General features: G+C 42.9%; 2 protein-coding genes across 3 annotated transcripts in view; one reads left to right on the top strand and one right to left on the bottom strand.

Annotated features, from left to right (window-relative positions):
• LOC308376406 (uncharacterized protein) overlaps positions 1-8,144 on the top strand; it is an 8,271-nt gene extending 127 nt beyond the window's left edge. Inside the window, exons 1-10 of one of the 2 annotated variants that reach the window (XM_080852703.1) lie at positions 1-15; positions 1,875-2,750; positions 4,476-4,529; positions 5,094-5,516; positions 6,110-6,184; positions 6,578-6,775; positions 6,869-7,003; positions 7,173-7,217; positions 7,327-7,390; positions 7,505-8,144. The exon at positions 1-15 is cut by the window's left edge and continues 127 nt beyond it. In XM_080852703.1, coding sequence (XP_080708829.1) covers positions 1-15; positions 1,875-2,750; positions 4,476-4,529; positions 5,094-5,516; positions 6,110-6,184; positions 6,578-6,775; positions 6,869-7,003; positions 7,173-7,217; positions 7,327-7,380 — 1,875 coding nt within the window. In that variant the 3' untranslated portion in view covers positions 7,381-7,390; positions 7,505-8,144. The remainder of the gene's footprint in view (positions 16-1,874; positions 2,751-4,475; positions 4,530-5,093; positions 5,517-6,109; positions 6,185-6,577; positions 6,776-6,868; positions 7,004-7,172; positions 7,218-7,326; positions 7,391-7,504) is intronic. The other variant, XM_080852704.1, reaches the window with a different exon arrangement.
• A 6,078-nt stretch (positions 8,145-14,222) lies between these two features.
• ostf1 (osteoclast stimulating factor 1) lies at positions 14,223-25,474 on the bottom strand. Its single transcript, XM_080852994.1, has 10 exons — positions 25,342-25,474; positions 19,728-19,774; positions 19,547-19,597; positions 18,869-18,932; positions 18,504-18,557; positions 18,068-18,175; positions 17,505-17,554; positions 15,876-15,954; positions 15,278-15,376; positions 14,223-14,739 (listed from the first exon to the last, which is right to left on the bottom strand). The coding sequence occupies exons 1-10, from the start codon at positions 25,373-25,375 to the stop codon at positions 14,681-14,683; spliced, it is 645 nt and encodes a 214-aa protein (XP_080709120.1). The 5' UTR covers positions 25,376-25,474; the 3' UTR covers positions 14,223-14,680.
• Positions 25,475-25,977: the final 503 nt, after the last annotated feature.

The raw sequence follows: 25,977 nt of genomic DNA, 5'->3' as shown, positions 1-25,977 counted from the left end.
CGCATGAGGAGAGTGGTAAGTGATTTTTATTTATTTTTTTGCTTTCGTCTTGTTTTCGGGGAAAGTATTTGTGTGGTCTGTTTTACCTACGTGAAATTGTGGAGTTTACCGAACTTTCGCAGGTGAGTTGTGTTATCCTGCGAAATTAGTGGCGCAGGACGCAGCGTAGTCAAGAAATCATGCCGTTTTACACTTAAAGTTTTTCAAGTCGTTACTCTTACGCGGTGCACTTCATGTGCAATATAGCTGATATTTAATTGGAGGCTAATGGTTTGTCAAATATTAATTCATATTCATATTGATAAAAATTGAATTGCACATTTTGTAGTGCGTTGAGGGGGTGTGCTCCTGAGCGCGTCCACGTTGTCGAAGCATCAAACAAAGGGCCACTGGATCGCTTGTACCCGCGTGTCTTTGGCACAAGATGTTCCTTCCATCTTTGCTGATATTTATACTTGATTGTTTAACGAGATTTTTTTTAAGTAAATCATTTTCTTCGATACGTTCACTCCGCTTCAAAGAACAGACTGAGCGAAAAAAAAATGAACACTATGTTCAGGCTGTGTCTCCGTTTGTGCGTGTTTGGGGGGGGGGGGGGGGGGGGGTTCGGTCGATTGCTAGATTACAAAATTCTTGCAAAAACACAATACACATGCTTCGGAAGTTAAGGGTGTATACTCCTTCCTAAGAGAGCGCAATTGATTGCATTTTACCGTCGTGAAAATCAAACATACGTAATCATTAGTTATTGGGTGCCATCTCTGGTACCTCCGACGCACACGCGCTCCGATTCCCTGTGCCGTGCGCGTGTCCGCCGATATCACGGTGTTTATCTTGGCGCTCGCCCTATGTGTGAGTGTATTGAGTGGGGGGCGTACACACATTCCTCTGGAACCAGGCGGTCTCCGCAAATTACATCAGTGGAGTTATGTCTCCTGTGTTTGTGTGCCCTCACCTTCTAAATATGGCTTTTTAGTGTTTGTGCATGCATGGCGAGCTATTACTAACACTTTGCTTCATTTTTATAAGATCCTTAAATGGCAAGCCTGCTTGAGTTCATATCTTATCCAGAGAAATGCCTTCCATACTTCTACTCTTGTAGGCTGAACAGACCAGTATGCTTAAAGCGGTTATTTTGGGCTGAGCAGCCATGTGGCTGTCCTCCCTCCTGGCAACATCACCCATTAATACTGACTAATGAAGGTGTGTGTGTGTGTGTGTGTGTGTGTGTGTGTCATGGAGGGCTCAGCTCTTTGCTGATGTTGGCTTTCTCATCAGCCAGGCTTAAGTTCTAGCGCGCACACACACACCAACGGTGTAAACAGCCCAAGCCCTGTGTGCTGTTGGCGGCCCGGCCCCACTGATGTTCAGTAGAGCGTGATGGGTGATTGTAATGTGATGATAATGAGTCTTTAATGAGACTATGGGGCGACTATAATGTGATTATAGCTGCATTCTATGGTGCTTAGCCTGTCAGAACACTTATCCGGAGCATGGGGCACTGCTGCTGCACACCTCACTGCCTCTGAACACTCACACACACACACACGGCTCACACGCACACGGCTCACTGCCCACTTCCCCTTTTCAGACCTCACTGTCCCGCCCCCCCCCCCCCCCCCCCCCCCCCCCCCCCCCACCCCTACCAAAAACTCCATGTTCCCAATGGAAGCTAAGCTAACCACTCACTCTCTGTGCCTCTTACTGTCCCCCCCCCCCCTACCAAAACTCCATGTTCCCAATGGAGGCTAAGCTAACCACTCACTCTCTGTGCCTCTAACTGCCCCCCCCCCCCCCCCCCTACCGAAACTCCATGTTCCCAATGGAGGCTAAGCTAACCGCTCACACCTCTTACTGTCTCCTTCTCCGAGCAGCAGTTGCAGAGGCGGGCACTAGAGGAACAGTATGCAGCTTCAGCTAAAGGAACTCCTGCGCTTAAGGTCGCTGCCCCGGTAGCAGTCCCTGTAGCCAAACCCATCAAGACACCCAAACCCCCTGTTGCTACCTTCAAACCAAAGACCCCTAAAGCCGCTGCCCCAGTTATTGTACCCCAAGTTCCAGAGGTGTCTGAATGCCCCCCAGTTGAACCCCCAACCGTTATCGCAGAGGTCCCTATTGAGGCTCCTGTTCCAGCTCCCGTAGTAGAAGTCCCAGTTGAAGCAGCTGCACCTGAGCCAGAGCCAGAGGCTGCTGCAATCCCAGAACCAGTTGTAGAAGCGGCACCAGTTGTAGAAGCGGCACCAGTTGTAGAAGCGGCACCAGTTGTAGAAGCGGAACCAGTTGTAGAAGCGGAACCAGTCGTGGAACCGGAACCAGTTGTCGAACCAGAACCAGTTGAGGTACCAGAACCAGTCAAAGAATCGGAACCAGAAGTGGAACCAGAACCAGTTGAGGCTGAACCAGAACTGGTTCCAGAACCGGAAGTGGTGGAGGCAGCAGAACCTGAGGTGGTGAAGGCGCCGGAGCCAGTCGAGACGGAACCAGAACTGGTTCCAGAGCCTGAAGTGGTGGAGGCATCAGAAGCGGTTCCTGTCGCCGAGGAAGTGTCAGTCGCACCAGAAGCAGTTCCTGTCGCTGAGGAAGTGTCAGTCGCACCAGAAGCAGTTCCTGTCGCTGAGGAAGAGTCGGTCGCAGAGAGGGAGTTTGAGGAAGAGTTAGTCGTAAAGCCCGTTTATTGCCCGCCAGGAGAACCAGCAGATGCCCTTACACCTGTGTTGGAAGACACCGTTGTTCCAGCCGCCGAATCAGAGGTGAGTGTTCATACGTGCTTCCGGTGACAATATGGAGGCCTACCCTGTTCATCAACTAGCAGGTGAAAGCTTTTTGTGGCACCAGTGCACCTCGTGTCCGCTCCCACTGAACACACATCATGTCCTCTCCCACTGAACATACATGACCACATATGGCGGCCACTGTAGACACGCCTGTGCTATACATGTGTGAACATGTGCGACTACATGCATCTCAGAATAACCTGCCAGGCTCCTCGTGCGCGTCTTAGTTTTGTCAGCGAAGGAATGCAACCCACTAGTCTACACACACACACACACACACATGCGGAGAATAGGTGTGAGGGGATGTAGGGTTTGATCAGTGCTCCATTTTAAAAATGGCACATTCAATGGCCGTCTTGGCAGAGTGCTGACCTACAGCAGACCACGTTGGTAACCCAGGTGAGCCCCCCCCCCCGCCCCTATGAGGGGTGTGGTCCAGTCCTTAAGAGAAGTGTGTCTATGGGAGACAGAACATTCTGTTCCCTTCTGTTCTGTCTTGGACTCTCTCACTCCACCCCCACCTCTTCGTTTGCCGTGGGGCCCTAGCTAAGAGTGAGTGTTTGTGTAGTGACTGACTGCTATATGGGGGAGGGGACGTGTGTGTGTGGTGTGTGTGTGTGTGCGCGCTGAAGGAGCTCCCACACAAAGCTGCTGGTTTGTGTAATTGATCTGTGTGTGTGTGTGTGTATGGGAGGGGGAGTGGCTGTAGAAAGCAGGGGCTTGTGGGTGATTTGTTGCTCTGGTCTTGCACGTGTAGGATCCTATAGGCGCTTCTATAGGGCTTTCAGTCCTCCTAACATGTCTTGTGCTGAACTGCCTGCCCATCTGTGGATCCAGAGCTTGTGTGGACACAGTGTGTGTGTGTGTGTGAGTGAATGAGGCAATATATGCCTAAATGTACTCTGACCAGTACCATAGCCCAAGGGAGCTGATAACTGACCAGAGATGGCTCTGTGTGTGTGTGTGTGTGTGTGTCTGTGTCTTTATGTGAGTGGCTGCACGCTGTGAGTGCGCCTGGCTGCGCAGGGCACATTATGTTCCGTGAGCTCACAGCACCGGAGTGGAGTGGAGTATAGTGGCGGCAGTGGGAGGGAGAGGGGGAGGGGTGGCAGGGAGGCAGGGAGAGAAGAGTTGAACATTTTGTTCCATAATGGGTTCCCTTACACTGATGCCTACTGTGTGTGGAGAAACAGACTCCCAATAGAGCTTTTCACTGGGTTCCACCACGTAAAGATTTCAGTTTTAATAAGATTTCACTGTTTTATTTAAAAATGGTTTAGTTTCTTTCACAAAATTCAGGATTTAATTTATTATGACATGAGCTGTATTTATATATGATTATTGTTCATGGGTGTTATCTGTATGTGAAGTTTGTTTGTGTTATGCAATATGCTGTAATATTTCTACACGTTGTGCAACCCCCTATACCCCCCATATCACTTAGCATATATGCACACACAACCAGGTTCTCACTTGCATCCAGTGAACGCACATGTGCTGGTAGTCTTTCCATGAAACACAGAAACTGCACAGCCTCCATATCTTGTATGAGATGGATTAATGGCCATGATTGAACCACATCCATACCAATGCCTAACCATAATCCCCAGTGAGTTCAGGCTGCCATCACCTGCCACCTTTAATGAGTTTAATGATTTAGTGTGACTTATTGTAACCGGTCCTCTCGCTTTCTCTTTCTAGGGCGAGACACAAATTGCCGCTGAAGAAGCAGCAGTTGTCCAGGAGACCATCGAGGTTTGTGCTTATGTTCATGACCAGCAGAAAAGCTTACCTGCAGAATATCTTTTCTGTTATGCGTAACAATTTTTTAGTTATTTTATTATAGTTAATTTCTAATATGTAGGCACTCTGAGATTCCTGTGAATGAAAAGTGCATTAAAAATAAAATGTATTATAGAATACTACACTGTTAATGTTAACCACTGGGCTGTTTGTGAACTTAGACTGTTCTGTGAATGTGTCTTAACCCTTTTAAGTCACGCCAAGGGGGTAAACGCAAGGCTAGAATTATGTTGCACCCCCCCTTATCTATCTCTTTCTTTATACAGTTTATCACACTTTAAACAATTGGTGCAGGTGGGTTTCAAGTTAATCGAGATTCAATAAAACAAGGCGTAGTAAACCAAATGGTTGAGCAGAGTTTGAGGGTAAAAGTGCCAATACGATAAAAGTAAAGGCTAAAATGCAGTCCCTGCCAACACTTAAACATAATGATGTGTATGTGGGTAAAACAAACTGGTGTTTTAATTTTTTTGGCATGTTGAATAAATTATTGGCATCTGTAAAATGTGGTCGCAGACATCGGAAGTGGACGGTGTGGCATGCGCGCCTGCTGTCGAAGCACCTTCAGAGATTGTACCTGAACCCAGTGTTGAAGAGGAACAAAAGGCCGTATCGGAGCCTGTTGACGTGTTGGCTGAACCTGCACCTGAGCCTGTAGAAGAAGCCCAAACCCTTTCAGAAAATGCTGTCGAACCAGTTTCGGCTGAAATTGAGGTGGTTGAACCCGAGGCTGTGGCCATGCCTGAGCAAGAATCGCCTGAAGAAGAAGCAGCCGAAGCTGTGACCGCAGCAGAATCTGTTGATGAAACTGTGAGTGCACAACCTGAGGTGGAAGAACCAACGGTGGTGGAGACTGTGAGCGAAGAACCAGAGGTGGTGGAGGTGGTGGCTTCAGAAACGGTAGAAGCAGTCACGGTGGAAGCTGAGCAGGTTCCTGAGGTTACTGAGACTCCTTCAACTCTTAACAGTGCACCGCCTCCTTCAACTCTTAACTGTGCTCCTCTTTCAACTCTAAACAGGGCACCTCCTTCAACTCTTTAACAGTGCACCTCTTCAGCTCGCTCGCTTGCTTCACTGCTTACGTTCCCCTCCAGCGCAGCAATGACTCCTTCCCTCTCCTCCTATGTTTGATTTGCTGCTGCGCCTCCACCTTCTTACGAGCACTTCTTTTGTATGCAGGCACTGAACTAAAAACTCTGGGTGGTTCTGGGTTAAAGGTTTATCTCTTTGTGCTGCAGAGTGCAATAATCGTCTCTCTCTCTCTCCCTATCTCTCCTCTCCCCTCTCTCTCCTCTCCCCTCTCTCTCTTCCTCTTTCTCCCTCCCTCCTCTCTCCCCTATCTCTTCTCCCCTCTCTTCCTCTCTCTCTCTCCTCTCTCTCTTTGGTCCTAATGCGCACCTTTCAACTTCCACCGACGTTCTCTTGGGGCTTTCAGCTGGTGGAGTGTGTGTGTGTGGGGTTTACTAAGCTGTATATGTGGTTTGGTTTCCATGTTACATGTTTAGCTGACTTCAATCTCTTCTACCCTGTAGGTGACTCCTGCTGCTCCAGAGCCAGAAGCAGAGCTAGTCCCAGATGTGCCAGCCCAGATTGAGGAGGCTGTTGCGGTATGACCTTCCATCTTATAATATTTAGTAATATGCCACTACATGAATTGGAAATTTAACAAGGGTGAGCTCGGTGTGTTCTTTCAAAGTCACAAGTACTTTATATGGTTGTGGTACTTTTAAGTATGTGGCAAAATAAGTGTAGTGTCAATGAACTTTACTGGTCGAAAGCATTCTGTTGTTGTAAGAATATTCCTGCCACAGTCTACAGTTTAAAACCTTGCAGTTCACATTTTCAGCTACATAACTTTAGCACACCTTCATGTCCCAGTGGGTCAATTTCATGTATCACTGGCAAGAATTTTACTTTATTTTTAAAGTAAATGAAATATATGTATTGGTGGGTCGAACCGTACTTGCAGATTTTTTAAAACGCCTTTGTCCTGTGTTCAGACCGAGGCTGCCCCTGTTGCCGTCATCGAACCTGAGGTTGCAGCGGCTGTTGAGGTTGCAGCGGCTGTTGAGGTTGCAGCGGCTGTTGAGGTTGCAGCGGCTGACCCCGTGACCCCTGACACCATGGCTGAGGACTTTGTTGTGACTGAATCTGCGGTTGCTGTGGAGGCTGCCATGGCTGTCCCTGCTGAGGAACCTGTACGTTCAGATTTCACGAATATGTTGCATACGTGCGTTTCCTTGTCGATGCTCTGAATGGCGTTTCTGAGTCCTGTTTCTCGCCCTCCCTAGGTTCCTGTTGCCATCATTGCTGAGCCCGTTGTCCTGCCAGAGGCAGTTGTCCTGCCAGAGGCAGTTGTCCTGCCAGAGGCAGTTGAGGTAGTTGAGGTGGAGCCCATCGCTGAACCCACCCCTGAAGTCATCAAGGTGAATTATTAGTTTGACACACTAAAAAGTTCAAAATAAATTTGACATAAGAAAAGATTTGGCCTGATTTTAATTTATTCCCTAACTTTTATCATGTTGTCCCTCTATTGGAATCTTTCTCTTTTTGTTTGTTAAACCCGTCTCTTAATTCCACCTCATTTAATTTCAGGTTAAAGAGGAAATTGTGACCGAAGTGGAGATTGAAACTCCAATGGTAAGTTATTTCTTTATTTTGACGTCATCTATAAAAATAAATCTCAGACTTAAATTTTTCAAATATGTTCAGCCTCTCGTAACGTTAAACCTTTTCTTTCCGCCCTCAGGTAGTTGAGGCTGTGAATGGACACGCGACGCCAGAAGTGGCTATTGAGAGCTAAACAGAATGTGGTGAGTCATGCCTTCCAAATGAAGACCGTATTCACTCATCAACCACAATATCAGACAGTTACTCAACCGTATATCATCAATATGAATAAAGTTTGTTTTTCTGTCTTTTCTCAGTGCACAAAGGGACTCCGAAAAACATCTCCGTTCAAAGTGCCTTTCCTGTGTGGGGCTCAAATCTTTTGGATGTGGAGAGCAGATTCAAACAGATGTCATGATTTTCATGTGAATACTGGCTCTTTTTGATTGGCGTCCATATCTTCATGCATATTTGCAGACACTGTAAGAATGCATACATGGAGCTGTTTTGGTGAAATCTCACAATTTATATGTTCATATTTGGACCATTTTTGTATTGAAACGTTTTTCTTTTTTTTTATTTTTTTTTTTATTGCGCCTTCTATTTTCCTTTTTGTAAAAACAGTTTGGACTGTAGAGCTGCCTCCTAAGGCTCCTGTTTACTATTTCAGATGGTGCCTTTTTTCCTTAAGTTTGAATGGAATTCACTAGAAGAGCCCTTCTGTGTGTGTATGTGTGCGTGTGTGTGTCTCTGTGCTGTGCGCTACTTGTTACGACTGCAAGTGTCCAGCATCAGCACTTCATACTGGAGAAAGTGCATCGGTTCTCTGAGGCAGGGCTGGAGAGGTCGGACTCTCAGGCCACACGTGTTGTCTGCTCCTCCTGCCTTTTGTAAACAAGTCTATTTGGTACAAGATGGCTGCTGGAAGCCATGGTCCTCAGCAGATGGAGCTTTTACGGTTCTTTCACTCTCAATAAAGAAATCGAACTCACCCTGACCCTTTGGCTGTTTCTCTTTCATTCATGCTTCACTTCAAGGTGTTTGGCAGAAAAGCTTATGCAAAGTTACTTACAAATCTTATTGAAGATTGAATGTCTCAATAACAAAACAAAACTATGCATTAGATATTCATGATCGTAACTAATAGTAATTCTAGCCCTGACTTGGGATTGGTCCTTCTCTGTGATATTTCGTTCTCAAATAATCCACCCACATCTGTTTGTGTTTAAACTCAAACAGTTTAAGACATTGGCAGAACTATCTGTTTCCAGATGGTGGCACTGTAACTTGGATACAGTTTCCCCATTCATATGGCAACGTGCAAATCTAGTGATCATTGAATCCCCACACCTCATGTTCCATGTAATATAGTACTACTTTATCAAGAGTTTAGAATCTAACTAAACTACAGATTGTTGATCACGCATGTGATATTATCTAGCGTTGAATGCATGGTTACTTCAGATCTGTCTGGTAAAGTTCATGAGTGATTTTCATCTTTAAACTCTAATTGGTACAATTCAAATGAGTTGCGGTTGGAGAAAATAAATAAGCATTTACTGTACATTAACTTAACATGAGTGGGCTTTAAGTTATGGATTTAAAACAAGAATCGGTGTGGAATACTTTCACAAGTTAATGCTCAATTTGAAAATATCTTGTGCAGTTTAAACTTTGAGCATATGAATATCATAACTCATAACCTTTGTCTTGGGGAGCCCCACACACTAACTCATAGCCTTTGCTTTGGGGAGCCCCACACGCTAACTCATAGCCTTTGTCTTGGGGAGCCCCACACGCCAACTCAACCTTTGTCTTGGGGTGCCCCACACGCTAACTCAACCTTTGTCTTGGGGAGCCCCACATGGTTATACATTTGGTGCATCAGTTGCCCGGATGACGGGACGCTGGCGACTTTGACGCTGCTCTGTCTGATCTGGATTTGTTTGTTTGTTTGTTTTTACCTTTCAACATTTATCTGTTGTCTTGTTTGCTCGTCTTTTGTAAAGCGTCTTTAGGTATGAGAAAAGTGCTATGGGGTCCCCAGGTCAATGACATGGGCTTTGGGTTCCCCGGGCCCCACCGGGGTCAAGCCTGTGTCCCTGAGTAGTGATAGCCAGGAGGACTGATGTGTGGACCACGTTTCAGGTGTGCATGTGTGTGCTTTGTAATGTGTTTCCACCCAGCGGTGCAGATGGGATTTTTAAACTGGGGGGGGCGCTGACATCGCCTAATCAGCTGTGCAGAGTTATTAACTGATGCTAGTCGCCTTATGTAGAGAGAATGGTGGGGACGGATCCGGGTCACCCTGTTTCCACTTACATGATATGGTTTTCTCCTCCCCATTTCCTTCTGTGAAGCGAATTGTAATACTTCCTGGTATGAAATGTGCCGTATAAATAAAGTTTGATTTTATTTGATTCAGGAGTTTTTACCCATGGGAACCACCTCAAAAATTGCCAAGTCTTGAAGAAAAAAGAAGAGCCTGGTATTATAATCCCTACGGAACAATGGCGCTCTTTGCACGCCTGAAAGACAAACGAATAAAGTGCTGTGGAGATAATACATTTTTTTTAAAGATAAATATTCTTCATCAGAGGAACAAAGTGGTCAATAGAAGTGACTGATATAATTACAGTACCTGTTCTAGTAAGAGATTTTAATTAAATTTGACCGCTTCTGGAATCCAGTGAAAGTGAATCAACAAAATATTGATGTGTCCAGGAGACACGCGCCGTGTTCTGGGTCATCTGTAGCCTTCTGATCTCTGACTGGCCTGCAAGGAGAGCAGAGTTACTCAAAAGCAAGCAGATGGATTCACAAAAACATCGGTCAGGAGAAAACATATTAGCATACATATTAGCATAGATACAGGGATACACTCAAGGATGCATACAAGACTGTCAGTGGGTAAACATGTTAGCATACATGTTAGCATACATAGAGGGATACACTCAAGGATACAAGGCCGTCAGTGGGGTAAACATGTTAACTAAATGTGTCAAACACTCGAAGATAAAGGGGTAATGCTGTGCAGTACAACGCGACTCCTGGTCACCCTATGTACCCTAAATGTTAGCCCTCATTTATAGACTACTTTTAACGTGTGCAGGAAAGATTCCCTTGCTGCAGGTGGCCACAGTATTCTGTCAGCATGACTGAGAGGCATGTTTTTCTTTCACCACTAGATGGCATTGTTGGATTATATTCTTATTTCATTACAAAATTGAAATTATGTATTATTTTGATATCCTTGATAAGGCCAACTGTTGGCCATGGTTTAAACACTGCAGTGTATAGGCCTAATTGATGCTTAGTTGACAATGTACAGCCCCGTAGACAAAAGTCTCTTGGATAAACGTTAATACTCAATACAAAATAACATTGTGTTCTGTAACAGACCTGTTTTTCTGATATTCTTGTCTTATAGCACATAATAGACCTACGTGCTGTTTTAGTTCGTTTATGCTGAATAAAGAAACCTTAATAATAAAAAGAATCGGTCTTATTCAAAGACTAACTAAGAAGTATATTAAAAAAAAAATCATCTTATCATGATATTGAGTAATTGAGCACACCTTTTTCAGTATGCTTAGACATTGTCTGATTTTATGTTAATGTGTTTCTGTAGCTCAACTGGCACAGTAAGGTTCCCAGGAAGGACATGTCGACATTTGCATTTGATGTGCAGTACCAGTCAAAAGTTTGGACACACCTTTAATTTTTTGGAGAACTGTTTTCTTTACTCCTATTATTTTCTACATTGTAGATTATTACTGAAGACATTTAAACTAGGAAAGAACACATATGGAATGATGTTCTAAACAAAGTGTTATCTACCATGTAGAAAATAATAAAAGAAAAAACTTGTGTCCAAACTTTTGACTGGTATAGGCTACTGCATCTCATTCATTCATTGTTATGTCACTGCATATGAAAGGGGCCACAATTATGTGTTAACACACTGTTATCCTATATTATAAAGAACATATATGTAACATATCTTTAAACTCAAACATATCTTTAAAATTATCTATGAAAAGCCTTTTTTCATACAGGTTGTAATGCCAAACCCATAGTTGGATGGACGCTCACTCCAAAATGGCGGAGGCCTTTTTTCATACAGGTTGGAATGCCAAACCCATAGTTGGATGGACGCTCACTCCAAAATGGCAGAGGCCTTTTTTCATACAGGTTGTAATGCCAAACCCATAGTTGGATGGACGCTCACTCCAAAATGGCGGAGGCCTTTTTTCATACAGGTTGTAATGCCAAACCCATAGTTGGATGGACGCTCACTCCAAAATGGCGGAGGCAGGCAGGGGACCAGGGACCAACTTTCTGAGCCTGAGGTGGAGCTCCAGTTCCATTCCCTAAGACAGAATCCCACTTTTGAACCTGTGCTTCCCTGTCGGAGACATCTCTGGGTTAAGACCTTTGGAAGGTGTTGTAGGAAGTAGGTTCACAGAATCAGACGGGTTGTGATGTGATATAGGGAAGTAGGTTCACAGAATCAGATGGGTTGTGATGTGATGTGATGTAAGAAGTAATTTCACAGAATCAGATGGGTTGTGATGTGATGTGATGTAAGAAGTAAGTTCACAGAATCAGACGGGTTGTGATGTGATATAGGGAAGTAAGTTCACAGAATCAGATGGGTTGTGATGTGATGTGATGTAAGAAGTAAGTTCACAGAATCAGACGGGTTGTGATGTGATATAGGGAAGTAAGTTCACAGAATCAGACAGGTTGTGATGTGATATAGGGAAGTAAGTTCACAGAATCAGATGGGTTGTGATGTGATGTGATGTAAGAAGTAAGTTCACAGAATCAGATGGGTTGTGATGTGATGTGATGTAAGAAGTAATTTCACAGAATCAGATTGGTTGTGATGTGATGTAAGAAGTCATTTCACAGAATCAGACGGGTTGAAACTGAAACACTTCACTTCTCCAGAACCACACTATGCTTGGCCACTTCCCAACGAAATTCCAAAAATAATCCGCACCTGTGAAAGATGCTTTTTCCCTATTTATCCACCGTATGTGCACTCCCTTCAGTCCCTTGTGTCAAGTTCACAGCAAACATTCCTGTCCCATTCATTCCCAGGACCCACTGCTGACAAAGGGGCCCACTTTGGGCCGCCCATGCGGTCGCGTTTGCCAGTTACTGATGCAGGTTCCGTGCAGAACCTTGCCTTGCTTAACACAGGTTACACAAACAATTCCCTAAGTAACCCTGGTCATAATCCTACAGGAAAAGCTCCCCCACAGGAGACTGTGTCACTATACAGACTACAAACATACAGACTATAAAAGCTTTCTGCTAATTAATGTTCATTGTTGTTGTTTTATATGTATATGTAGCACTTTGAGATTTGTATGATGTGAGTGCAATACAAATAAAATGTATTATTATTATTATTATTACACAAGGCAGTCAGACACGAGACTAAAGAGTGGTGGGGAATGCACACTGAATGCTCCACATAAACATGACATAACGGCTAAATCACTTTATTAAGGTTGGTGGTTTGAGTTGTCAAAAGCTATTTTTTTTCTTATGAGTTAAATTGTTCTTCAGTAATGTAAGAATGTTATTGTTAGATGTGGTTAGATGTGAAAAGGGCTGTGTTGAGAGTGAAAAATTCTGAATGAAAACATGGTCTTCAAATGGGAGAGGCAACAGCCCTGTATAAGAGCCAAATGAATGATTTCATCTGTTATAATAATTTAGTTTAAAAGGATTAAAAAAGATAACTAGAGATAAATAATTTCATTTGGAATGTTTAGGTTTTGAATGTTTTAGCTTCCAATCAGATGACGATACGTCAGTTAATACCTGCGTAAGGAACTGTTAGTTTAGATTTTGAGCTCAGATGTTGGAAGCAATATCATTTTTTGACCGTGTAAACCTGTATTTCTACTTTTGTATAGTAAACATTTTTTATTGAAATTTTACTTGTTTCACGCGTGCCAATTCATAGTTTTCAAGAACTGAACTCAAAAACTTGGTACAGAAGACTCAATCAAACGGAGAGGCAACAGCCCTTTTAACTCTGCCAACCTGTGCAGTGGTGCATCTCCTCAGAGATGACCACAGATCGAGCCTCCAGGGACCCCTGGTGGCCCTGTAGGATAAAATGTATATGTTTCTCATTTAATTCATTAGGTTAGTATAGTATTCCATAGTGTAACATGAATTGAATTGGTAACTTAGTGTGGCCATGTATTCTGTTTGACCTGTTGTGTAAGGTCTATATGAGCTCAGAGTGTCACCCAGGGCTTTGGGGGTAAGGGGATCCTATGTAAATATTCGTATCTTTGGGGAGGCAAGGAGGCCACAGTGTAATAGTCCGAGGGAGGGGTTTTAGGTATAAGAGATTAGTTTGCCCAGAGATGTGTGGGCATTGTTGTTGAACATTTCATGAACATGTAATGCTTGTAACAATGCTCCCGGTATCGTGAATAAATCTCCAGTACCACTCCAGTTGTCTGTAAGTCATTTTGACCACAGCCCTCAAAAAAAGACACAAGGCAGGGGAAGCTAAATCCCTCCAAATGTCAACCTGACATACAGTGAGACGAGCAGAGCATAGGCTACAGCACAGGAACCCTTACCAAGTGGATCTTGTAAAAGCGTGATAGGCCACCTCATAGGATATTTAATATCATTGTGATATGACTTGTTGCACTTTCTATAGCTTGACATATGGTTTTAATAAACACAGAAAAACTTGTTTGGCTTGATTTTGCCTTTCGAGGAACCATCCATCATTATTTCAAGCAACAACATCATCATCAGCAACATTTGTATTAAACCTAATCTGTGCATTCACCCAGTGCTTAAACATAACACAACGTGTCACAAACACAACCTGTTCAAAGTTTTTATTGGTTACAGCTATGGAGAGACTTTATCAGAACACAAAAGACCATACATATGTCAGAAGGACAATATTTTTCTGGACCCACTGTTCTTTCACAGGAGCTGGGGAGAGAGCACTGAGGTGACACACAAGTCTCCACGCTAAGCAGCTAGCTGGTCTCCAGTGCACATACCAAGAAGAGACACATATACACATATCTGCATGTCACTCATACAGAGAGAAGGCACAATTAGTGAAGCAGCACGGTCAGAACAGAACTGAACTCTGCAATCTGACAAGATCAAGATTAGCGATCTGGACCGGAATAGAGACAGCGATATGACATTACAAACCAATATTTCCTATGCCATTTTAGACTCTTTAGGGTCAGGTTTTATGGATGTTACAAAGCATAGTAGAAATACACACACACACACACACAGAGACATACATTTCACAGACAGACTTTTTGAAAGTTGATAAATCCATAGGTAACACACCACATGACTGGGGAAACAAGCCCACCGAACCCAACCATCGTGGGGCAAATCCACTCCATCATCCTGTGTCACTGACAGATAGGACTGTTGGAAACAACAGTGGAACCATCCGGCGGCCATTTTCCTCAGTCCGAGTCCTCATCGTCCAGGTACTCCTCTGCGTTGCTAAGGGTGCGCGAGATGGCTGCAAGGACACAAGGACTTTTATGAGGCCATTTCCACTCCAGACACACACACACACACACACACACACACACACACACACACACACACACACACAGAGACACACACACAGACACACACACAGACACACACACACACACACACACACACAGAGACACACACACAGACTCACACACACACACACACACACACACACACAACATATCACTGTGACTCAGTTCAATTATAGTGAGAAGGGTGGGGCATTGGAGGTCTATCATGGACAGGTAAGGGATTAGTTTGAGAGATAAAATCTGATGGAGAGTAAGTGTAAACGTTGGGTTGTGTGTGTGTAAGTGTGATTGTGAGTGTGTGAGCGTGTGTGTGTGTGTTTTTGTGATTGTGAGTGTGTGAGCATGTGTGTGTGTGTGTGTGTGTGTGTGTGTGTGTGATTGTGAGTGTGTGAGCATGTGTGTGTGTGTGTGTGTGTGTGTGTAAGTGTGTGGTTGCGAGTGTGTGTGTGTGTGTAGGTGTGTGTGAGATCTGAGGGAGAGACTCACCACTGCCCTGCTTCCTCTTCAGGAGAGAGGCACTCTGAGCGTTTGTGGCCATGTCCAGTGCAAGCTTCTTCTCATTGTTCAGAACGTCTGTTCTGGCATCTGGACACACCGATTAACAGAGACACACACAGTCATCCTGAGTGTCACATCATACATTCAACCCCCTAAAAACACACACAGTTTTCCTGAGTGCAACATCATACATTCAACCGCCCAAAAAACACACACACAATCATCCTGAGTTTCACATCATACATTCAACCCCACAAAAACACAAACAGTCATCCTGAGTGTCACATAATACACAGTCATCCTGAGTGTCACATAATACACAGTCATCCTGAGTGTCACAAAATAAATTCAACCCCCCAAAAAACACACACAGTCATCCTGAGTGTCACATAATACATTCAACCCCCCAAAAAACACACACATTAATCCTGAGTGACACATCATACATTCAACCCCGCAGCAATGGCCTGATACACTGAAGCAGCGCAGGTGAAGGCACAGGAAGGAAAAAGAGATGAAGAGTGACAGAGAGATCTGAAAATTAAAAAAGGAGGAGAAAGTATTTCATAATTGACTTGATTCTCACTCTTGTTGAGCAGCATCTCTACTATGTCACTGTAGCCTTTCCAAGCAGCTGCGTGCAACGCTGTATCACCCAGTTTATTCTACAGAACAGGGGAGGAGAGAGAGAGAGAGAGAGAGACAGAGAGAAAGAGAGAGAGAGACAGAGAAAGGGAGACAGAGAGAGAGAGAGAGAGAGAGAGGCAGAACAATTTATTCTACCACAGGTACTGTCAAACAGGGATTACAGTCATACGCCTTTCACAGACAGGTTATAGCCTTGGCCCTCTAAGCTTGAGGGAAGGACAGCACTTGATGTGATATTTCATTTTTGTTTGGATATTTCCAAGCAGAGGATAAGGAGTTGAAAGACAATGTCTGATCAACATTGTATGTGCCTAACATGAGAAACATGGAATAGTCGTGAAGACGTTCTGATCAACATGGAGTGTCGCCATATGTGAATGTTTTCATAGCAGATTTCATAGCATTTCTCTTGGGTTTATATCAGCACTTCTGTGTGTCAGTCTGACATAAACATTGGCAGGTCAAGTTCAAATGATTCCACTTTGTCTGTAGTAGTTCAGTGCATCACTTAGTGAGGCACTGCAGCAAGTGCAGGTACACCATGCTGGCATCGAGAGATTCTGCAGTAGGTCATGTCTTGGCACATGATCAGAGTCCAGTTGAAGTACCTTTATCCAAAAACTTTTATCCAAAGTGACAGAGAACATAATATAAAGAAAATAGCACTTACCAAATGAACACATAATGTGCAAAACAAAATAATGATAATTAATAAAAGAACTATTCAAATAGTCATAACAACCATTAATTATAACTATTTCCCCTGTGTATATGTATATTTAGAGGGAGAGGGAGACAGGATTACGTAGGTCATTCCACCACCAAGGAACCTCAAGTGAACAAAGCCTTGATTGCAATCTCATGCTGTGCATAGAAGACAAAGCAAATCCTTTATCAGAAGACTGGGAATAGATCTAAAAGATCTGAAAGATAGAGCTGAAATATGATGGCTATTCTGTAGGTTCGACTTAGAGATCTGAATTCAATTCTAGCGGCCTGGGAGCCAGTGGAGGGTGATCAAAGACCAGACACACCACTTGATCATCTGGAACTGTGTCACTACAAAGGCAGGAAGGCTTGCTCCATCAGCATCACAACATGCTAGTCCAGAAAAGACCAGAATATTGGCTAAGATAGGGTCCTTCTATTATAGACAGCGAGGCGACAAGACCTCAGAACATATGGCACATGCTTAGAGAAACTAAACTAAACTAAGCTAACTAAACTGAATTAAGCTAAGGTAACGAAACAAAGCTAACTAAACTAAATTAGGCTAAGCAAACTAAACTGAATAGAGCTAAGCTAACTTAACACCAAAGGTTTTTACAGCTGTAGCTGGGGTATAACCGTATAAGAGTGAAAATCTAAAAGGGATATCATAAGCCTTACTTTTACTCAGTAGAGATACGGCCCAGAGCACTTTCAACTATGACAGAGATCTAACCCTTGAATTATGAGATGATCTACCTTCACTCTATTTATGGCTTACTATCTACCACCATGGCTGATTCTGGTTTCCACTACTAGTACGTTAAACACCACTGTGCCCAGCTGAAGGTTCACTCACCTGTTGGTTCAACTCAATGTTGGGCTGGCCCAGCAACATTTCCACCACATCTGCACAAAGGGTACACACTTTCATTGAACTTCACATTTTTCTTCATTGATAAGATGCTGTAGCTGTTTTGTTAGTGTACTCCTTTGCATAATATCTTTCCCAGTTTTCCATTTCAATTAAAATAAAATTTTCGACAAACCTCACAGGCAAGCTAAACCTTTATAAAAGGTGCTACAAGTCTGCTAGCATATAAGCTGCATTATGAAAAGGTGGTCAGATGCTGAAGGCCACTTGCAATTAAGTCCAACTGTGTGTGTGTGTGTTGTGACCAGTATTGTGGTTGTCCAATATAAAAGAGAGGAAAATACATTTGTGTGTGTGTGATTGTGTCTATGTGTGTCTGTGTGTGAGTGTATGTGCGTAAGTGTGTGTGTGTGTGTGTGTGTGTGTGTGTGTGTGTGTGTGTGTGTGTGTGTAAGTGTGTGTGTGTGTAAGTGTGTGTGTGTGTGTAAGTGTGTGTGTGTGTAAGTGTGTGTGTGTGTGTAAGTGTGTGTGTGTGTGTGTAAGTGCACCTCTGTGTCCTCCATGGCAGCCCCAGTAGAGGGCAGTGTTTCCTGCCTTGTCCAGTCCATTAGTTCCCACCTTATTCTCCAAACACTCTCTTAGCCAGCTCAAGTTACCTGTAACAAACACAAACACTCTCTTACCCAGCTCAAGTTACCTGAAACAAACACAACAACAAACACCTACTTCTCCAAACACTCTCTTAGCCAGCTCAAGTTACCTGAAACACACACACACTCTCTCTTAGCCAGCTCAAGTTACCTGTAACAAACACAAACACTCTCTTACCCAGCTCAAGTTACCTGAAACAAACACAACAACAAACACCTACTTCTCCAAACACTCTCTTAGCCAGCTCAAGTTACACAACACTCAGTCTCAGGCATCTGGGCACTCAGGTGGAACAGCATATCTGCCTATGTTGTGGTTCTCTGTATTACTCACCACGTTTAGCCGCCTCGTGCATGGGGTTATCTATGGATTCTGCCTGTTCAGCCACTGTGTGTGTGTGAGGGAGGGAGAGAGTGGGAGACAGAGAGAGAGAGAAAGAAAGAGAGAGAGAAAGAAGGAGAGAGAGAGAGACAGAGAAAAACAAACCACTCAGCTTTGCAAAGACATCATACATGCCCTGTGTTTTATGAATGTGAGTTATGAAAATGGGTTAATACACATTTTTACCAATACTTTTCTACCAATATGTGTGTGTGTGTGTGTGTGTGTGTGTGTGTGTGTGTGTGTGTGTGTGTGTGTGTGTGTGTGTGTGTGTGTGTGTGTGTGTGTGTGTCTGTGTGTGTTGTGTACACACTCACCATAATTACTGGGTATGAGGCCAGTTCTTCCCCTACAGGTGCCCTTCCACCAATTACTGTCACTCTGTGAAGGACAGATTTTATACTATTTAAATGCATTGTAAAAATGTGTGTGTGTGTGTGTGTGTGTGTGTGTGTGTGTGTGTGTGTGTGTGTGTGTGTGTGTGTGTGTGTGTGTGTGTGTGTGTGTGTGTGTGTATTGTAAAAATGCCAAGTTTATAGATAAGATTATATACTACTTTAAGGACAGATTATATACTATTTAAAATGCATTGTCAAAATGGCAAGCTAACTACCTAGTTTGGTAAACCCAGAAGATAGAAATGCTTTGTCTTTCTTTAGTAGTCTATATTTTCCGTAACATATTGTCTGGGAAATCCCTACCATCTTGTCATCACAGCCATAGGATTAGCAGATGTATTGTATATGCAGTTATAACTTTTGACTGATAAAAAAACCCATGCATTGTCATCATATCTTCAATCTGTGAAACCACTTTGATAAAATTGCTCACACACACAGGCACACACACTCATGTACACACATTCACACATACACAGACACACATACACACTCACACACACACAGGCACGCACGCACGCACACATACTCATGCACACACACTCACACGCACACACAGACACACACACGCAAACACACACTGAACATTGAGCGCACCGTGTCTGAAATGTATAATATATCCCCCTCTTCGAAGTACAGCTCATCCGGCTGCAAAAGAAAAGAATCATTTCAGTTACCTTATTAACAATTTTATAACAATATTTATATGTTGCCACTTGAGCAGGTGTTGGCCATCAGCACACAACACACAGGCAGCAAAGCAACTCAGAATACTCACTGTTCTGGGGTCAAAGGTGAATAGGGCCCTGAACACTTTCACCTGGCCTAAAACACACACAAACAGACAAACAAACAAACAAACAAATAAATAAATAAACAAACAAATAAACAAACACATTATGAGTCAATAATCAATAGTTACAGATTGCCCTACTCAGGCACCACATGGGTTACATTCATATTGTGGCCATATTAACCGTTTCTTTAAAGCAACACTATGCAACACTTTTTGATGTTTTTATGAGCAACTACTTGGTATAATCTTCAAAATGATTCTGATGGGATATGGTCATGTGTAGGACAGATACATACACGCACACACATGATGGCATATGTTCATGTGAAGGACAGATACACACACATGCTTAACGGAATTCATAATCACATTAGCTCTGTTCTCCCTCCACAATTTGAACTCAGAATCCCAAACATAATGTAGGTATTGACATTAAATATGAACAGCTGTGCTAGACATACTATTTAAACCACATTCACTGTCTACATTTGACAATACGCAACAATACATCAATAAATCTTGTGTATATATACAACAACTTACTAACAAGTGAAGGAACAATTCACTTCAGACTTTAAAAGGTCTGGAGTGTTAGGAAAAACAGATGAAATATTCTTCTGAATTAGCGTGCCTAAATTAATCCACAATAGTTTATAAGTAGGATGTATAGGTTGGGTTTGTCTTCAGTACCATGGGCATTTACCTCGGTATAAATGTCTTCGGTACCATGGGCATACACCTGGGTATAAATGTCTTCGGTACCATGGGCATACACCTGGGTATAAATGTCTTCGGTACCATGGGCATACACCTGGGTATAAATGTCTTCGGTACCATGGGCATACACCTGGGTATAAATGTCTTCGGTACCATGGGCATACAACTGGGTATAAATGTCTTCGGTACCATGGGCATACAACTGGGTATAAATGTCTTTGCTACCATGGGCATACACCTGGGTATAAATGTCTTCGGTACCATGGGCATACACCTGGGTATAAATGTCTTCGGTACCATGGGCATACAACTGGGTGTCACATAGTGATGTCAGGCATAGTTCCCCACAACTCACTTTTGATACCAATTTATTTTGGCCGAATATGCTCGATCAGAGCCCACTGAGACTCAAGAATCTCGCCTCACAGACAGGGGTAGCATCCCACAAGACAATAAACCAATTTCAGTTTCACTTTCTTTACCGTGCCTGATGACCGGGAAAACACAGACCGTTTTTCTAGGACCAGATGTCCACATACTACATCTTACATCATCTCTCCACTCACATAAATTAAAACTGCTCATCATCCTGAAGTTTGTCATGCTGTCATGGGCTTTTAATTACACTTAAATGTTCAGTTAGGGTTTATGAGGCTGTTTTTTTTTTTTTTTTAATATGGAAGGAGAGAAAGAGAGAGGGAGAGAAAGAGAAAGGGAGAAGATATGTTTAGTAATACTGGCATTTGTTATTTAGTTTGGTAGTGTACTTATGTTATCGCCATCATTACTTTGGGCATTAATTAGGCCTTCCTTATGTCAACATGCACAAGTCAACCCAAAAGGGTCCTGTACAAAAGTGATGCAATATTGTTCATTATGTATGTCAGACCCTTGTGCAGTCCACTCTCAATCATGTATGTGTATGGAACCACTGCTAATTTATTACAGGCATCAATTTCTAGATATTTTTTTGTGGCGTTCCATAGTCTTACTTAAGTATAATAATAAAGAATAAACTATAGTAATAAAGAATAAACATGTCCTATCGTCTCGTCTCCTGCCCTTATAACTACACCTGTGTATAGGTCTAAAGCTCGGACATACATTCATCAACGACACAGGGCCAAGAAAATGCAGAGTCTGAAAAGGAAAAAGCTACAGCCTTATTTCCATCCTGTTGTGCTCCCTTTTTAATCCTTTACACATGTCCTCAAAATGCCATTTCACATTTAATCTTTTGAACAGTAAGACTGTTGACTTGACAAAGTTGGCTGATTAAGAAATACATTTTTCCAGCAGAATGCAATGGCCGAGCAGCCCACGCCTTCTAGACGTAGGTTGAAGGACACTTGGATGGGACACAGTTCATTTGAATATAGTTCTCTTAATATATTCGTTCTGATTCGTTCACCAACTTGCTCAGTGGTTCTTCTTGCTTGCATACAATAGATCTTAAACCCTTGTATCCCGATATGTCCGAAAATAACATTACTTTTTAGGCTAAACAGTATTAAGCAATAAGCTAAGTATCACCAATAGGTCCTGTGAGAGAAATTATGTGTTACTGAATCATGTTTATAGTTTTGACAACACTATACCTAGGCTAGTTTGTTAAAACCACAAACCTAACTTAACACGAACCTAGGTTAAAATTGTTTTAAATTGTGAAAATGCTAGAATCCCCCCCTCTGTAGGAGCATATGGGAAGCCAAAGTTGCGGGCTATATACTACACCAGAAGATGGCGTATTTCAGTCATGAACAAGGTATGGGACTCTCATTCAGTTATGAGGCAGCCTATCTGAGATGTTGTCCACACAACAGAGTGTTTTGAAAGCAATGTTTTACCTTTGTGTCAAACGGGATGCAATGGTATAGTGGGCCCATGGTTTGGTGGGTAGCACAGTATTTGGGCCATGGCAATAGAATGGTTTTGGTATCTTTATATTTAGGGAAAAAAAGGTATTCACCCTTTAAACAATGAGCTATTTATTTAAGTTTCTGTTCAGAAAAAAATGGCAGCATGACTGACTAGGACTGGTTCCTGTCTCTACCACAGTGAGGTAGCTTCCACTTGCTCTGTGCGTCACACTATCAGAGGAGAGAGATAGCTGTGTAGATATGTTTTAAATATATCTCTGTGATGTTTCACTGAGCTGTTAATGCTGAAATGCGCGTGGGAGAAGACATTGCAACATGGTTCCTTTTTTTTCCCCATCAGCTGACATAACCCCGAGTCAGTAGCCACTAAATAGGGCTGCAAATGAATCCCATTGCTTTCGTTATTGGCTCTACCAAAGAGGTTATGTTCGTTCGTTAGATTGTCTGCAAGATCGTTAATCTGTAAAAAGCATTATGCAAAAACCCCTGGCTCATTTCCATGAAACTTGGTAGAAAGGTGTAGCGTGGGCCAAAGCTGGTGAGATTAGCCATTAGGCCTTAGCATTAGCAATGAGGTCTGCGTTCTCCTACTGCCCTTCTAGTTTCTTTGTTTTTTTATTTCACAAATCGATGTTGGAGGGCACTAAGAAATAGTGCGTCGTCTATGCAGATAGGTGGATGTTGAAGCAGAACAAGGTTATGTAATAAGCTTGCCATCAGAAGGATGGTGTGCTGCAAAGCTTACACATTGGGCGTACAAAAAGTCATATACTTAAAAAAAAAAAAAAAATGTACTCTTCGAGCAAATTGATGAATCGATGGAACCAACAAATAGTGCGTTATCTATGCAGATTGGTAGATGTTGAGGCAGAACAAGGTTATATCCGCAGTTTGCTGGTAGTGCAACATTTTGCAGGACAAAAAAAACTATAAGTAGCCTGATTAGAGTATAAGAAGTTTTGTACGCCCAATGTTTAAGCTTTGCAGCGCTCCATCCTTCTGATGGCAAGCTAATTACACTACATCAGACACTACTGAGGACGTGGTGCAGGCTTTGGGCAGAGCTGAGACTGAAGTTTACGTCTTCAGTGCTCAGGTGGGCCATCTCCTGGGCCTTTCTGTGTGGAGTTTGCATGTTCTCCCCGTGTTCACAAGGGGTTTCCTCCACTAAGAACCCCAACAGAAAAACATGCAGGAGAATAGAACACTCTCCTGTCCGTCTCCGACCAAGACGGACGGATCACTTGACTTGGTCCCCGGCACCATAAAGGCTGCCCACTGCTCCTGGCTGCCCTGGAGGAAGGACAGTCCATGATGGGAAAATGAAGAGGAAAAATTCACTGCGACCTCTGCATGCGTGCATGCGTGTGTGTGTGTGTGTGTGTGTGTGTGTGTGTGTGTGTGTGTGTGTGTGTACTGTGTCGCCACCCTAAGCGCACATGTGTGTTGCTGTGTGTCGTTTCTGCCAGATAAACTGACTTTGACTTTGATACAACCATAGAGATAAGAGGACCAGTTTACAACTGATACCATCAAAGACATAAGACGACCAGCTATCCATTTACAAAAGTCTACTGTAAGATTTGACACACAACATAATTTTTTGCTATGGACAAACAAATCAAATCAGTTTAAATGACTGTAAAAAAATCCAGCCAAACACTTAAGTAGCCTATATATACAGAAGAATAATGGTGATTGGTTTGAAGTGGGGTTAGGAGGGGCAAACAGGCCCTTGTATAACCTCTGATGACGAAATGTATAAGACCCTGCATACTGGCCAATCGTCATTCACTGAAACGACTCAGGGGTTGATAGTAGGTGAAGCTAAAGGTAGAAATAAGCACACAGAACACCTAGCTAAAACAGCACTAATATTGCACACAAGGAAAATTTGATTTTCATCAATCAAATATTTTGAATTTCCAATAATACAATGTTAACTTAATGTATCATCTAGCCCTTTTTTTCTTAACCAAAGCTGATGCCAAGATTAAACAGTGTTTCATGTCGTTCTTTCAGTGAATGCAAATATGCCATGTATAGCCTATACATGGCATATTTGCATTCACTGAAAGAACGACATGAAACCCTGTATAGGCCTGCATGTCTTGTCCCTTTCAGCGCGTCAATCACTCAAAATGTACATTGGGCTACAAACGTATCCCGCCTCCTCGATTAATTCAGATGCATAGCCCGACCAATAGGATTTGTCATTTCATCAGTTCAGGCTACAGCCCTCCTATGTGCTGCGCTACAGTCAGGTGATCAATCTTGTCCGAGAGGCACTAACAGGTCTGCAGCAAACAGCAAAAAAAGCCAAGCGAACGAAAAGAACGAAACAGAAGACAGGCATAAACTAATCGTTTCCGTTTACTGAGAAGATTCGTTGGTGGTTATTCGTTCACAAACGACACATTTCTAGGGCAAAACATTTTTCAACATCGTTAATTTATGAGAAGTAGCCTATCATCATAGCCTACATCAGCCTGTTGCCATTGAACACTTCCTATCAGCTTTGCGAGATTCCACAGAGATATCTACAGGCAGTTGATTAACAAATGCAGCTTAATAGCAAACCACATGTTAGATAAAAGTAGGAGCGACAACTTTATGGTCATTCTTTTTTTATGCGCTTTGAACTAAAATAGGGAACTGGGAAGTATTCTCTAAATCGACAGAGAAACGCACGGTTTAAGTAAAAGGGTCAGTAAGCCTGGTTTACCTAACATTCCTTGCACACACCTCTGGAGCCAGTTTGTTATAAAGTTTTAAAAAAAGAAATACATTTGCAAAGCAACATAGGGAGGTAACCGTGACATATCCAAACACAGATCTAGATCCGGACAATTCGCTAAGCATGGGTGTGTTCCCCTGTGGCCAAACAGGTCCCAACTCAACATTGTAACTATCTGTGCTAGTTCCCGAAGAGCGTTCTCACCCAACATAGGTTTGGAGAGCATCGTAGGGTAAAAGTGTGTATGGTGTTCATTGCCTACCTGGTTTCGCAGGTTTGGGCGGAGGCTTTGACATTTCAGAGAATTAAAGAGTTCCTTCAAAGAAATGTACTTTAGATGATAGTTGTCTAAATTTCCGTGCTGCACTCGGGAGAGAGTAAATGAGGAAGTACAGTGAAAACGAACTTCAGTCCACAAATGCGGAAAACGCGCCGCACGCATGCGCAACCGCCCTTTTCTACAATAGCTCTACGTCCCACCCGTAGACAAGTCTTCACTGCAGCAAGAGCTCTGTTGGTTTATACAATGTATATATATATATATGTATATATGTATATATACAACATCACAGATATTGACTTTCATTTTGCCAAGGTTACATAACTTAAAATAATAAATAATTCATATGTGGCCCATGAAGGATTTTAGCTTATTACAAAAAAAGCCTGTGTAACCTATTAAGGCCTTGCTGCCTTCTGTAGGCTACAACTATCAGGCCCTAAAGACCGTCTGCCTGCAGCATATTCCTTGATGGCCACCTAGGGTAGGTGAACAACTGTTCCCCGAACAATGCTGGCAGTATGGTTAACTGTCAGGATGTTGTCTTTGGTGGAAAGTTTTGTCATTTTGTGAGACCTCTGAGTCAAATCAAGATGTGAAATCGTTCAAAACATGCAG

Source organism: Sprattus sprattus (assembly GCF_963457725.1).
Source record: "Sprattus sprattus genome assembly, chromosome: 15".
NCBI classification, from domain to species: domain Eukaryota; kingdom Metazoa; phylum Chordata; class Actinopteri; order Clupeiformes; family Clupeidae; genus Sprattus; species Sprattus sprattus.
This window is presented reverse-complemented; position numbering and strand designations above follow the sequence as displayed.